General features: G+C 41.2%; 1 protein-coding gene across 5 annotated transcripts in view; it reads left to right on the top strand.

Moving 5' to 3' along the window:
- larp1 (La ribonucleoprotein 1, translational regulator) overlaps positions 1-14,148 on the top strand; it is a 76,182-nt gene that overhangs the window by 31,128 nt on the left and 30,906 nt on the right. For 2 of the 5 annotated variants that reach the window (XM_057819997.1, XM_057819995.1), the window contains exons 2-10: positions 807-871; positions 1,388-1,453; positions 5,300-5,371; positions 10,049-10,202; positions 10,861-10,983; positions 11,055-11,364; positions 11,558-11,702; positions 13,572-13,740; positions 13,855-14,024. In XM_057819997.1, coding sequence (XP_057675980.1) covers positions 807-871; positions 1,388-1,453; positions 5,300-5,371; positions 10,049-10,202; positions 10,861-10,983; positions 11,055-11,364; positions 11,558-11,702; positions 13,572-13,740; positions 13,855-14,024 — 1,274 coding nt within the window. Of the gene's footprint in view, positions 1-806; positions 872-1,387; positions 1,454-5,299; positions 5,372-10,048; positions 10,203-10,860; positions 10,984-11,054; positions 11,365-11,557; positions 11,703-13,571; positions 13,741-13,854; positions 14,040-14,148 lie in introns of all 5 variants that reach the window. The other 3 variants (XM_057819996.1, XM_057819993.1, XM_057819998.1) reach the window with 2 other exon arrangements.

The following is a 14,148-nucleotide window of genomic DNA, read 5'->3' as shown; positions in this document are numbered from 1 at the left end:
ATTTACGACATGACACTGCCATGAGCATTAAAATGAATGCTTATGACAGATGTCTTTTTGCGCATCCTGCAAATGATCTCACTTTTGAATGGATGTAAAAGATTCGAGCTGGACATAAATGGAGTTTGTGATCTAATTTGCCGGATGACACTTAGTGACATCTGGCATACGCGTTCATTGATGCCCATGATAGTGGTAGAAAGAAATAAGTGAATAAGTAAATAAGTAGTAGTCTTATGGCAGTCTTATGATGCCGCGGTCAAATATAATGTTATATATTAACACAAAAAAATCACTAGACTGCTCTTGAGTAAAAGCCGCAGGATTCAAAATGAGGGGAAAAAAGTAGCGGCTTATAGTCCAAAAATTTGGGTAATTGTCCCATTAATCGATTGTAAAAATAATTGTTAGTTGCCGCCCTATTTTGTTTATAAAAAAAAAAACAAGACAAAAACACAACCATACACAAGTATTGTCAATGAATGCGGGTGTGAAAACATTTTAGGAATTCTAGGCTCTTTTGCGTTTGTATCGTGAAATTTGTCCAACAGAAGACAATACATAGGGCCTTAAATACCTCAAACCAAATTTCCTTATGAAATTAATAAACAGCCACAGTCTTTTCAAGCTTGCGATGTTATTTTCTGATTCCAAGTTAAATTGTTGTTTTTTTCCTGAGCTTTTGTGTCATGAAAAAGCAAGCGCATTTTTTTGGGTCAAATGTATCGAGCTGCTTTTTTGTTCCGTCTGTGTTGTGATATAATCAGCAGGTTTCTTATCAAGACGTATGTATCTTGTTTCAACAGAGACAACTGTTCCTGCCAAAGTGGTGAGAGCGGGCAATCCTCCCAAGGCCAGGCGCGGAGGAAAGGTAAATCTTCAGGTGTTTTTTATTTTCCAGTTTTAAGCTGTTATCAGTCTTTGCGCCAAATGGAGTCCGAGATATGGTGTTACAGGGGAGCTATGTAAACACACAAAAATCTAATAAATCTGTGCGCCATTTTTCAAAACAGCATTTGGATTAATGTTGCATTTGTGTAATAACAATTTAAGTGATAAACTAAAACACAGCAGTTAGCCGTTTTGTTCAATTCACTCCCTGCTATCGACTGAAATGAATAACCATATGTCACCTGACCCGATCCGGTGAAGAGTTTGTGTGACGAAAACAGAAGTGATGACTGTAATACATTGGGGTAATGTAACTTGAATAACTCTGTTTTGAAGTTGTTAGATTCCACCAAAAGCTTTGTAGGCCTTAATGAGTAAACACAGTAATTCTATACTGAAACAAACCCTTGGACACTCTGTTGGAATTCCAATAACTGCAATCTTATCCTTTCTGCTTGCTTCGTTATTCAGACCTTGATTTGCTATGTTTGCTTAGGTCGGAGACTTTTGCGACGCCAATAGCTGGCCAACCCCGGGGGAGATCGCCACTAAAGACATGCAGGTAAGTGTTGTTTTTTGTTTAGATGTGGTATTGAGTAGGGATGGGTACCTCTCTGAAGCTCACAATACGATTTGCAATACAAGGCTGACAAAAACAATGATCCCATTAAACAGAAAGACAAGTTCTTTTTATCCTTTTGCTGTAAATTGGAATGAGTTCATAGTAGTAGACCTCCAATCCATTTGGACAGGGAGGGTGGCAGCGAATGAACATTCTTTGATTGCTGCCATCCCTTTCACTTCAAACAGATTGGTCGTCTATGGCAGTCAGTGGCAGCAAATGGTGGGAAATTAGTTCATTTTGGGGCATTTCACGTCGTTTCCTGTTTATTTTCAGTCACTTCCTTTTGCCTGTAGGGCATTTACGGGTCACTTCTTGTTGATTTTGGGGCTTTTATAGGTCACTTCCTGATCATTTTGGGTTAATGAATAGGAGCTGTCTCAAGAATGTCTCTAAATGAATAGCAAGGGACTCAAATTCAACAGGAAGTAATCTGTAAATGCCCTAAAATGAACGGGAAGTGACCTTCAAATGCCCACAAAAAACTGGCCGTGAATGCTCTGGTTTCACTGCCAGTGATGGAGCTAGACGTCCAATCCAGTCAAAATGAATTGGACGTCCAGCGCCGTCAATGGCAGCCAGAGAGCTAACTCGGACAGTTTTCTAATGTGAGATGCTGGTAGCAACCTGTTCCTCTTTTTTCTAAATGGTGACACATTTTTAAAATGATATATCAATTCTTGGCGGGGGCATATCAATAACCTTTTTGGGCCACAAAGTATCACGATATATCACCTTTTCGATATATTGTCACACCCCCTAGTGTTGAGTACAGGTGTAACAGTACACTAAAATGTAATTTCCGTTCAATTTTTTAAGTGCTCAGCTTGGTTCATTCTCAGTACAAAAAAGGCTGTAAAAAAACTTGCTACGCTTTTGTTTTCAAAATGTAAACCTGGGCATCCGTTGAAACACCGCCAGCCGCTTGAGGCCGGCCTGCTATCGGTAGTGAAGTAAAAGGGAGCTCTGAGCGTCTGACACTTAAGGCATCTGTACGGAAACTCCCGCAGTTGGTTCCACACGTAGCACATAGCTTGTGCTAATAATACATTTTATGAGGAAAAAAGTGCATGAAACAAGACTGAAATGGTACGCAAGTGAAACGAACTGAAAACGCAAAGCCGATACAGTTCAATACATCCACGTGAACCGTGACACCCTTAGTGTTGATCGAACTTTGCTTACTCGCTGATGTCAGGGCCTGGCTTGTGTCTGCCGTGATCTTGTTAGAAGGTGAGCTAAACACCTTCTTATTCAACTCTACTGAAGGAGTCAAAAATGAAAACAGAAGCAAGTCAAACCTCAAATATGGTAAAAGGTAAAAGGGCAAGACAACTAAAAAGACAAATGTGTCATGTTTTTGAGCTGGCCGGATTATTTGAAAAGAAACAAAATATGAATGATTTCATCGATTTATTGGTTTCGGCTCAACTTCATGTTATTATAGTCGACTGCAAAAAATGTTTTGCTGTATTTGATTCCTGGCTGTGTGTCAGAATGTTGAGACTTAAATTTTTGGGTTGGGCTTCAGTTGCGTAGTATTCATAGTATTCATAGTCCATAGTTCAGCGAAGGTTTTGATTTGGTTGCATACTTACAGCTAAAATATGGAATACAGGTAGTCCCCGGGTTATGACATTCCTGACTTACGTGATTTTGACTTTACGACGCCGGAGTCTCGTCCGCTGTTTTATCTTCAGTCATTTTTTCCCCCTTGTAATTGCTATGCTTATCTGGTATTACATTACACTATATATGTGGTCCGCTTTTCTTTGTTGCACTCGGACTTGTTTGACGTAATGCCAGCGTTAATATCTATTAGTTTCGAGCGTTGCTTTCACATCGGAAAGCAGGATTAAACGCCAGTTAACATTTCAAGAAGGCAGAGAAACTTTAAATGGCACGGGCCTGGCAATGCTCCCCCCCGTTAGCACGCTGTTACCTTGCTAGCTTATTGAGCAGCGTTCGTTTTCACTTCTGGACCGGTGCCCCTAATAGCGAGAAGGGTCCAGCTGCGGCCCGCAGTACTTGTCAACCACGCCCCCTGCTTTATCGAGCAATCAGATCAAGGTTCGTCATCCGCCAACCGCGGCCCTTTCCTTCATCATGTGTTCGTCATTCATCAACCGTGCCTCCAGCTTTCAATGACCCTAAACCTTACCCTAACCCAAACCTTAAGCTCTAACCCCTTTTCCGCATCATTGGACACAGAAGGCACCAAAAAGGGGCGTGGTAGGAAGGGCAGGTACTGTGGGCCGCAGCTGCGCCCACTTGAGTATTTGCTTCCGTTTTTCTTGTTGAATCGTCCAAGATTTGGACCTTATTTCCCTACGCATTATGTGTAGCCATTGAGGTATGTCTTCGTAAGCAAATATGTCTCTATTGATTAACTTCATAGGATTATTGTACGCTGTTTGTCATTATTGTATTTTATTTTTTGATTGTGTGTTCGTAGTTTGGCGGTGACAAATGAATACATTTCAGTTGTAAGAACAACCATAGACTATGGTGGTCTGATCAATGTTACCGGAGGGAAGTAATAGCTCATATTTTTTTCATTTTATTAATATGATGTACAGTATAATACATGCTTTTGAATAGTTATTTAGAGATTTAAGGCGTATTTAGGGTTACCTAAAGTGTTAATGCTGACCTACGCGGAAATTCGGGTTCCGTCACCAGTGTAGGAACGGAACTCGTTCGTAACCTGGGGACTAACTGTACAATCGTTTATAATGTTATTTACAGTAAACAGGAGCTGCTTGATGACAAATCACAATATAATGTGTGATTATTCAACTATTAAAATAATAGTTTGTCTCAGCTAAGGCTGGGCGATCTGGCAAAAAGATCACGATTTTTTTAATATCGTCTGATCTTAACAAAAAAAAAAAGTATTTTTTGTTGTTGTTGTATTTTTAACTGTTATTTCTTATACAATGGTGTCTATCATTGTGTTAGCATTACACTGGCGTTCAAAAGTGCTTGTATTGCATAACAACCTCGATGTCAAATGCCTCCTCAGCACCAAACACCTGTCGCTTCCAAACCCTTCAGCTTGTTCAAGACACGTCTCAACCCAAACAGTAGCAACCCTCAGAGGCGTCAGCTATTTCTGATCCTCGGATTGGCGAGTGTGTCACCAGCAGCGTGGCCCGCTAACCTCCCCTAATTTAGACAGCCGACGAACACGACAGAGCGCACGTGTGTCGCTCAGCGGGAAAATGTGGGTCAACGTAATCCGAGCCCGGAATAAACGGCGCTGGCAGAAGGGCTGGTCTTTTGGACATGACGGCCAATGCCGGGGAAGGGATGTCCTTTTAGGGATCCCCTTTTCGTAATCCACTCTTGAATCTGTGATGCTGCTGCTATTCTTGGGGTACTGTACAGTCAAGCATCATGTAACTGGGAGCTTGTGCTTGCTGGCACTTTGTTTGATTAATAGGTTGATTTCAGTAGACTTTTGGACTGGTTTGATTGTCGTTGTTTGGATAGTCTAAAAAATGTGTTGATGCAAGTCTTTTCTACTGATAGTTTAGTCTCTACCAAAGAATTCCGGATCCCTCTTTTTTTTTTTTTCTTTGGCGTTGTCTGTCATCCCACTGCGTACATCCACCAATACCATAGTTGCAATGCATAACATCAGTTATCCCCTAACAAGCAGATTTATCCTCATCTCATTTGTGTCCGTAAAAAGTGTTTTTGTTTTTTTGCGTTTTCTTTCATCTCTATCCACGCCATTGTCTCGTCTAAACTGCTCTTCCCTCCCTTCCTCCCTCTGTTCAGATAGAGGCAGTGACACGGACCGTGTCCTGCCCGCCGACTGTCAGACAGGTCAAAGACCCGTGGAGAACCACTGTAAGTTTCAACCGGCGGCCTCGTAATATGCCCCTAATGCCTGCAACCAGCCTGCCTGTTGCTATCAACTCGCCCTATATAAAGTTAACAAGTCTGTAGTCCATACAAGGATACAGAATAAAACAAGACAAACTGCTACTTGAAATGTTAATATCAATATCAATCAATAATAATTGATTTCAAAGCTCCTTTCTAAGCACCAAAAGACAATGTACAAAGAATAATTACAGTATTAAAACAAAAGCACGAACTGTTCTATCAAACGTGGCTGAAATCGTGCTCTTCTTTCATACCTAAATAATACTGCCCAAGTTTCACAAAATTTTAGAAAAAAAACCCCTCATATATACGCTGCACCTGACTGTAAACCATCCTTGTCTGAATGTGAGATATTTACATAGAGATATCTATGTATCAGAAAGAATTGACCAAAAATATTTTTATAAACCAAATTAACATCAACACGCGGAGTTGTTTCCTCCAGCGGCCTGTCAGGGGAGCCAGTCCTACTTTAGTTCTCTGAGGCAGCCCGACACCCAAAAAATGCATAACTTCAAAACAAAACTGGTTACTCCATTTATGCGGAAGAAATACAATCTTTGACATCTAGGTTTGCAGATAACCAAGTCCTCTTAGGGGGCGTTTACACATCAACGGGGGTGACTAGACTTGCCGTCTAAACGGTTGACAGCGCAAAAGTGAATTTTTCTGTGACAACGGACTTCCGTACTCCGGAACAGTAGGTGGCGAGAATGCCCCAATTTTTTTGTCAGTAAAGGGGGTTTAGATACTGATGACGTCAGTGCATGTGAACAGTGTGACGGTGTATGAAAACATGTCTTGAAGCAGCAACCTTGACCATGGCCTAACTGCGTTCAACATTATTCAAGTATCCACAACTCTAACTACAGAAACCCGTTTATTACTCTGACTGATGCGCTTCGCCATGTTATTTGGCCTGGACGAAAGGGGAAACCGCAGAAGGGAAGGGTTACACGCAGGAATAAAGTTTTGGTGGTGCTGCCACTTACTCATTAGAAATGCACAGTACATCGGCAAATTGGAGGTTCCTTTTGAGCTTTTGTGTACACACAATGGTCGTGTAAAAGGGTAATTAAAATAACAGCAAAACGCCACTTTTGCATTACTGCGTAAGATCGTCGTCGTGTATACGTGGCCTTAAAGGGATCCACTGCTAGAAAGACTTGTAGTTCTTAAGATATTATGAGTTTATTTGTATTATTAGTATTATGAGTTATTATGAGTTAAAATAATTTGATATTAAAACCCCTCTTGATGTTTTCGTTTTTATACAATTTGTAAAATTAGTTTAGTTCGTAGGTTGCCATTGTTGGTAAATGTCGCAGGGTGGTGAGGTGACTTAGTTATGCTGCCAGGCTTCCAGAGTATGACTCTAGCGACTTAAACATGTCATCTGTTCAACCCTTTCAATTTGAACCCAAGAGGAGTATTAATCAGCATGACAGCACTGGCGATATTTCACAAAACGAACAGCAAAAGCAAAATGAACAGGAAAGATGGGACGAGACGAGACTATGACAAAACCGGTGTTTTGCCAAAACGTGCTACAGGAGGCGAATTTGACACCCAAAGTACTACTGTGCACTTTCAGCTTGTTTTGTTTCGATGCATACAGACAGAACATACTTACGGTGCCTTAAGAAAATACTTAAATGTAGTAATATCAAATAAGGGTGGTTTAAATACGCTACGTGACTAGTATGGTCAACAGATCAACAATCTTCTTTAAAGCTACCATAAGAAAACACGATGCTTAAAAGTATGAGAACGAAACACGTGCAAAAAGTATTTCGAGGCAGTGAAAAGTTAATAAAAGAATAAATAAAAACAAAAATACTAAGTATTCGCCGCTTTTAACCGATTTGCATATGTGTTGGACGTCTCACCTCGTAGAAGGAATTGCAGAAGACCGGTCATGTTCGTCTAGTGGCAGTGACAAACTAGGTCATCACCCCGAGCATCCATTGCACGCATAAAACATGGCTCCCTCCGTAGGTCAAAACATGTACTAAATATTATAGATTTTTAAATCAATGGCAATAATTTATATGTTCCTAATAACATATTTTAGTAAAAGAGAACAATTGTGGCATATTAGAGCTTCTTTAAGTCTAAGGTTCCCTTTAAAAATCCCCATAGTATTTGATGAACTTGGGGATAACGCTGACAGGGCTAACAGCTCTCAGCTAGTGCTGTCAGTGCTAACAGTTTTCAGCGCTACCCATTGCATAGCAGCTTTGTTGTTGCCTACTATGACTATTCGTCCCCTTTAACCGACCTTTTTTTTTTTTTTTTAACATGAAAATGTTCTCTTGTTACTCAGGAATATGCGGCAAATAGTGAAAATCTGACTTGACTTGGCACATTTCCTTGGCCTCAAAATGGCTTCAAAGCAATGTTTAAAATAAACGAACAATTATGAAGCCCACGGAGGCAACATTGCCACTCTTTCGTTTTAATTTATAGAATTCATATCACTCTCCTACTCCAACCTTCCAGCAACATTTTTAAGCCATGAAATCCCATCCGCTGCTTCTCCTCACCTTCATTAGTTCTATGTACCATACGCCATTTCAAAGTCTGGGTACTTACATCTGGGTTAAGTGGATTACACATAAAGGACACGTGCTGCAGTTAATCTGTGTTTTGTTGGGAAATTATAGTGGTAGAGTGCTAATCCTGTTGCTCTGTTTTCACTTGAGGCCACTTTTTAATGGCTGTGGATGAAAAAGGGAATTGGCTTCAAATACATTTGCCTCGTAGTCACGTGCTGGACATTATTTCTGGAAGTGGTATTTGAGTTCTTTAATACAATGAGGTTTGTGTAATTTCATTGTACCTTAAAGTGCTTGTGACACGAAAAAGCATGTTTATTTCATAATACACGCGGTATTTTATGCTCCTGAATGATATGGACCGCTTGGATGTGTGTGGAAGCGATCGCTATATTTATTTAGTTTTTTGAATCCCGCGCCAGGAAAATGAGTGACTTCCGGCTTCGGTCTCGCATTGAGGAGGAGGGCGCTGTGACGTGTACGGTAGAAGACGTCCTCTTCACGCTACAGTGTACTGTTGTGTATGAGGACGAAGGATTCAGCTGATTTTGCGGATTAATACTTTTATTTTTTGCATCACGCCAGCCAAACGGCTGCAGAAAAATCATTCTGTATGCGGGAGAGGCGTATGCGCCTTTTTGGAGTTTCAAAAGGTTCCCATTCACCGTGGATATTTACTGTGGGACCATTGGACTTACAAGGAAGTGAGTAAACATCTTGTTTTGTATTATGTCAAATACGAATACAGTGATTACAAAGTAAACACTATAAAATTCCTTTAAATAAAGGACTACTTACGATTGATCATTGATAGGCATGTAAAAAGCTATCCTCACGCTCATTAGCAGTTAGCTGTTAGCACGTTAGCTACACAACAATTCCAGCCACCCTCCTCCAGGGAACGAACTGTAAATTGTTCTCCGCCGGGCGGTTTGCCGATCCGCAAAGAAACTCGACAACCGGGTCGTCATGTCAAATAATCCAGGCTAGTTATGTGTGATTTTCCACTTCGAAGACTTTGAAACATCCCTCGGTTCGGGTTAGCATGTTGGCTAGCTGTCACTCCTTCTGGTCTGTTTACATTCTCCGAAGCCGGGGAAGGGAAATGACATATGTCCGATTTAGGTGTCATAAAATATCGTTCGGCAGGTGTGACAGTAAAGGTAAAGTCGACTGTTTTGACCATTATGGAGTAATTTTGCCATGTCGTCTTGAATAAATGGATTTTTATTATTTTATATTCCATTTAGCACAAGTTATTTGTCATGACCATGCCATTTATTTAGCAATTGGGGAAAGTACTTGGGTATAAAGAATATCCTGTAAAAATATTGAAGAGACAGAAACAATGACATTTTGCCGCTCTCTTCGTCGCGTTTTCCTCATTGTGAATAGTTCCCCCTCGACGGGCTGACTGGTCCTTCTCAAGCCATTTATATAGCTATTGGGGAAAAATACTTGGATAAAAAGAATATCCTGTAAAAATATTGAAGTAAAGAGACAGAAACAATGACATTTTGCCGCTCTCTTCGTCGCGTTTTCCTCATTGTGAATAGTTCCCCCTCGACGGGCTGACTGGTCCTTCTCAAGCCATTTATATAGCTATTGGGGAAAATACTTGGATAAAAAGAATATCCTGTAAAAATATTGGGAGTAAAGAGACTGAAACAATGACATTTTGCAGCTCTCTTCGTCTCGTTTTTCCTCGTTCTGAACAATTCCCCCTCAATGGGCTGAATAGTAAAACCGATGAGCCTAGTCTACCGCTGACGTCATCCACCTGTTGGGGACGCTAAAGCCCTATAATTGTAGGCGTGGCTAACCGGCAGATTAAAAGACTAATTTCTCGTCATCTGCGCTTTGCTAAATTGTTGTATATGGTCGAATCGTCTCAAAATATGATTCTAATTCACATAATAATGCCATTTAAGACTTTTTTTCTGGTGTCGTATGCTCTTTAAGCCACTTGCATGATTTCCTGTGCGAATAACTGTTTGCAGGGCTCCCGACTATCACTTTATTCGTATTCTGAACGGATTCATCCTGTCTCGGTCCTAATGTCGACGCATTGTTTCATCAGGCCCACAAGAGGACGACCACTAAAAAGGAGACGAAGGAGAAGCGCGAAAGCAACGAAGAGAGCAAGGAGAACCTGAAGACCAGTAAGTCGGATGATTCCGGAGAGGAGAAGAATGGAGACGATGACTCCCAGAAAAATGGCCAGAAGAAAAAAGGTGATATTTTCTACCCCAGGGTGAAATGTTGATGATTATTCTCGAGCAACATTTCAAAATTTTGCTTATAATACCAACTGTCAATATAGTATTGCCTTTCACTTTTTTTGTCACATTGTGGTGAACCACAGAGTTCAGGCCAACTTCCTGTTCCCTTTTGTCGTCATTCTTCCACCTCATTCCTGTGCCTGCTGGTTTAGACAAAGCGAGTGCCACGTCACTGTAAATAGTGCAATCATTCATTTGTTTGTCCTTCTATTTATCTCACAAAACAGAAAGTCACTGACACAACCTACTGGCTAACAAAATTACTGCAACTGACTGAAATCGTTTATCATTTATCAGGTCCACTCAGTGCAAATGGATTGGTCTTATCACCATGAATGGCGCTGAAGATCATTGGCAGTCAATGATGGATTAATCCATTGCTGATTATTTGATTTGTCACCTAATTTTGTGGTTAATCTATGAATTCTAATGTCGTTAATGGCACTGAAACATGGTCATTGACAGTGAAAAAGTTATTGTTGAGTGAATTATCGTTGCAAACACTCCCAATTCAACCTGATTGGACATCTGTGACCATCATTGAGTTAATTTTTCAAATCATTAAACCTGTATTGTAAATCAAAGGGGCCCCCTTTGTGACCGCAAACAGGAAACAAACAAAAGTGGGTCCCCCTGATGATCGAGGGTCCTCGGGAGCGCTCGGCCTCCCGGAATAACAGCAGGCAGAACGAAACGCTCCGCCTGCCGCCAAACACCAGGAACGACCTCCGAGGTAAAGCACTACGCCTTGCATTTTACAGACTAAAATAGAACAGAAAGTCAAATGCTTCACGATCATTTCAGACTGGCACAGTCAGAAGTACGAACGGGAATGGCGCGACGACCACGACGAAGTGTCCAGCGTAAAAAGCGAGGGTGCACCGTTTCGCGGCGGCTTCCGGGGACGCGGGCGCGGAAGAGGCCGCGGACGGGGCCGGGGACGAGGCAGAGGTCACTACGAATACCACCAAGGCTACAAGTCGTACGAAATGAAAGACGGACCTTACGGACAGAAGTTCAGCAACTCTGTTACCTACTACTATGACAACATGAGCAGCAGCGAGCTGTACTCAGTGGACCAGGACCTACTCAAGGACTACATCAAGAGGCAGATGTGAGTTTGAACCAACTCATGCTCGAGAGCTGCAGAAATGATGAGCTTTTCATGTCTCTTCTCTGATTAAAACTCAATGAAGAGAGCTTGTTTAAACTCTGATCTCGGCAGGATTCGTTTAAGAGAACAAGAATCGGAATTCAAATCGTTTTTTGTGTTGTTTTTTTTCCAAATTCTCATGTTTTTCCTTCAGTGAGTACTACTTCAGCCTGGACAATCTGGAGCGTGACTTTTTCCTACGCAGGAAGATGGATCAGGAAGGCTTCCTGCCTATCGGACTCATCGCTAGCTTCCATAGAGTTCAGGCACTCACGACTGATGTCAACATTATTCTGGAGGTAAGGATGATTGTCCTTCTTCTCTGGTGTATCTTATGATGCAGTCAGTTTAAAAATGCATAACGTTAGGTTTTTGATGCTGAAAAACTGATGAGATGTTCATGTCTCTTCTCTGACGTTGCTGGAGAGTACTTTAACAACTCTGATTTCGGCACAGAAACTGAAAAGCAAACTGATTTTGTAATGCTTTCCGATTTATCTTCCTTGAATCTTTGAATTGTTGAAAAAAATTACATATAGTCCCCGGGTTTCAGACGAGTTCCGTTCCTACGCTGGCGACGTAACCCGAATTTCTACGTAAGTTGGAATTAACCCTTTAAGTACTCCTAAATGCCCCCCTAAATCTCAAAATAACCTAAAACATGAATTATACAGCATATTAAAAAACTAACGTAAAAAATAAGATTGATAGATGGATATGTCTTCCCTTTGGTAACATCGATCACACCATAGATCTTCTTACAACTGACATTTATTAATTTGTCAACGTCAAACTATGAACACAGTTAGAAAATGCAATCATGACAGAGCATACAATAATGCTATAAAGTAAATCAATAGACATATTTGCTTATAAAAACATACCTGAATGGCTGCACAATAACACTGAGGGAAATATGGTCTAAATATTGGCAATTCGACAAGGCAAATAGTAGCAATTAGTGGCACTGGTCTAGCGATGAAAACGATCGCTGCACAATAAGATAGCGGGCTTATAGCGAGTTAACAGGGAGGCATTGCCAAGCCCACGCGGTTTACCGTTTCTCTGCCTTCTTGACATGTTAACATGTTAACTTGCAGTCACCCCCGCTTCCCAATGTGAAAGCAACGCTCGAAACTAACAGAAAGTAGTGCGGGCGTGACGCCGAGTGTTACAAAAGACAGTGGACCGCACATATAGTATAAGGAAATACTAGATATGCATAGCAATTAGAGATCAGCGATCTAAATTAACTAGACCTAATGAATAACAGAATAAAATGACAAATAATATACTGTACTTACCATCAATGCTGAGAGGTGGTGGATGAGACACGGTTACTCGATCAAAAAAAAACAAAAACGACTGGACACAAAACGGCGGACGAGACTCCGGCGCCGTAAAGTCGAAATCACGTAAGTCGAGTACGTTGTAACCCGGGGACTATGTGTATATGACGATAATTATCGTTTTATCGCCCAGAGTTAATGTAAATGTATACAGGTGGTATGTAGTGGTATGTATGCGTGATTTGACTTCCGAAATTTTAAAAATACTGTACAGGCCGGTTTTCCATTGTTTTTAATTGTATTAACCCTTTAAGTGCGAAAGTTGCTAAATTGAGACAAGAAATATTGCTGACTTTTAACAAGCCACAGCTGCAAATGTGGTGCCTCAAGTAGTTACTACTTTGCACCATAACATGGTAGATGTCTCGTACACTTAATATTTTTAACTGAACTTGATTCATATTGATCAAGTTTTAAATGCTGAAGAAAATAATGGCTATTTTCAGGAATACTCCTGGAATTAAAGTGTAGCACTTGCTCCTTGCCATAAAGCAGTAAAACAATATAAGAATCAGGTCCATGTGCGATGTTGGAAGAAGAAGGAAAAAAAGTACAGTAGCTATGTTTATTGACTGTTTCTCATTGGGTCAAATACCAAAATTAAAAATTGCGACCTAAAAATTTGACTAAATGGTAAATGGTAAATGGTGTTATACTTGTATAGCGCTTTTCCACCTAATTTGTTTGAATAATCCCCAATACAATTAACCAATTTATCGCCTATGCCTTGTTTCACCCGAGAATTACGTTGCATCCCAAGTGACCTTAAATGCAACATTGGTATTTATTTGCAACGCCTCTGTCCCTCATTTCTGGCAGTCTCTGAAGGACAGCAAGGAAGTGGAAGTGATAGACATGAAGATCCGTCGGAAGGCTGAGCCCGAGAAGTGGCCCTTGCCGGGCCTGACCGTACCCAACCACACGGACTTTTCCCAACTCATCAACTGCCCTGAATTCGTTCCTAGGCAGCCTGCCGAGGACCCTGCAGGTGAGCGTGGCTGCTGCCACGATTTGAGCCAAGCACCCAAAGATTTATGGACGTCATTTCATAACATCAGGTGATCCGATGCCAAAATTACAGAATGATGCCGCTGTCTCTCAGGGTCTTTCAGGGCCTCGACTTCGACGCAGCGTCCGCCAAAGCCTGAATCCGAAACGACCTCTAATCTTAAGACGATGCCCAAGGGCCTCTCCGCCAGCCTGCCAGACCTGGACTCTGAGTCCTGGATCGAGGTCAAGAAGAGGCCCAGACCTTCGCCAGCTCGACCCAAGGTCAGCCCAGAGAAGGTGACGTCATCATCATCATTATTCATGTATTCATCGTGCATTTGTTTCATGAGTCATTCCAGAATTGTACATCCCACCCTTCAAATTTCAATTAATCCACATACAGTGG

Source organism: Corythoichthys intestinalis, chromosome 18, assembly GCF_030265065.1.
Source record: "Corythoichthys intestinalis isolate RoL2023-P3 chromosome 18, ASM3026506v1, whole genome shotgun sequence".
Taxonomy (NCBI): Eukaryota; Metazoa; Chordata; class Actinopteri; order Syngnathiformes; family Syngnathidae; genus Corythoichthys; species Corythoichthys intestinalis.
Note: the sequence above shows the minus strand (reverse complement) of the source record. Positions and strands in the feature narration are given on the sequence as shown.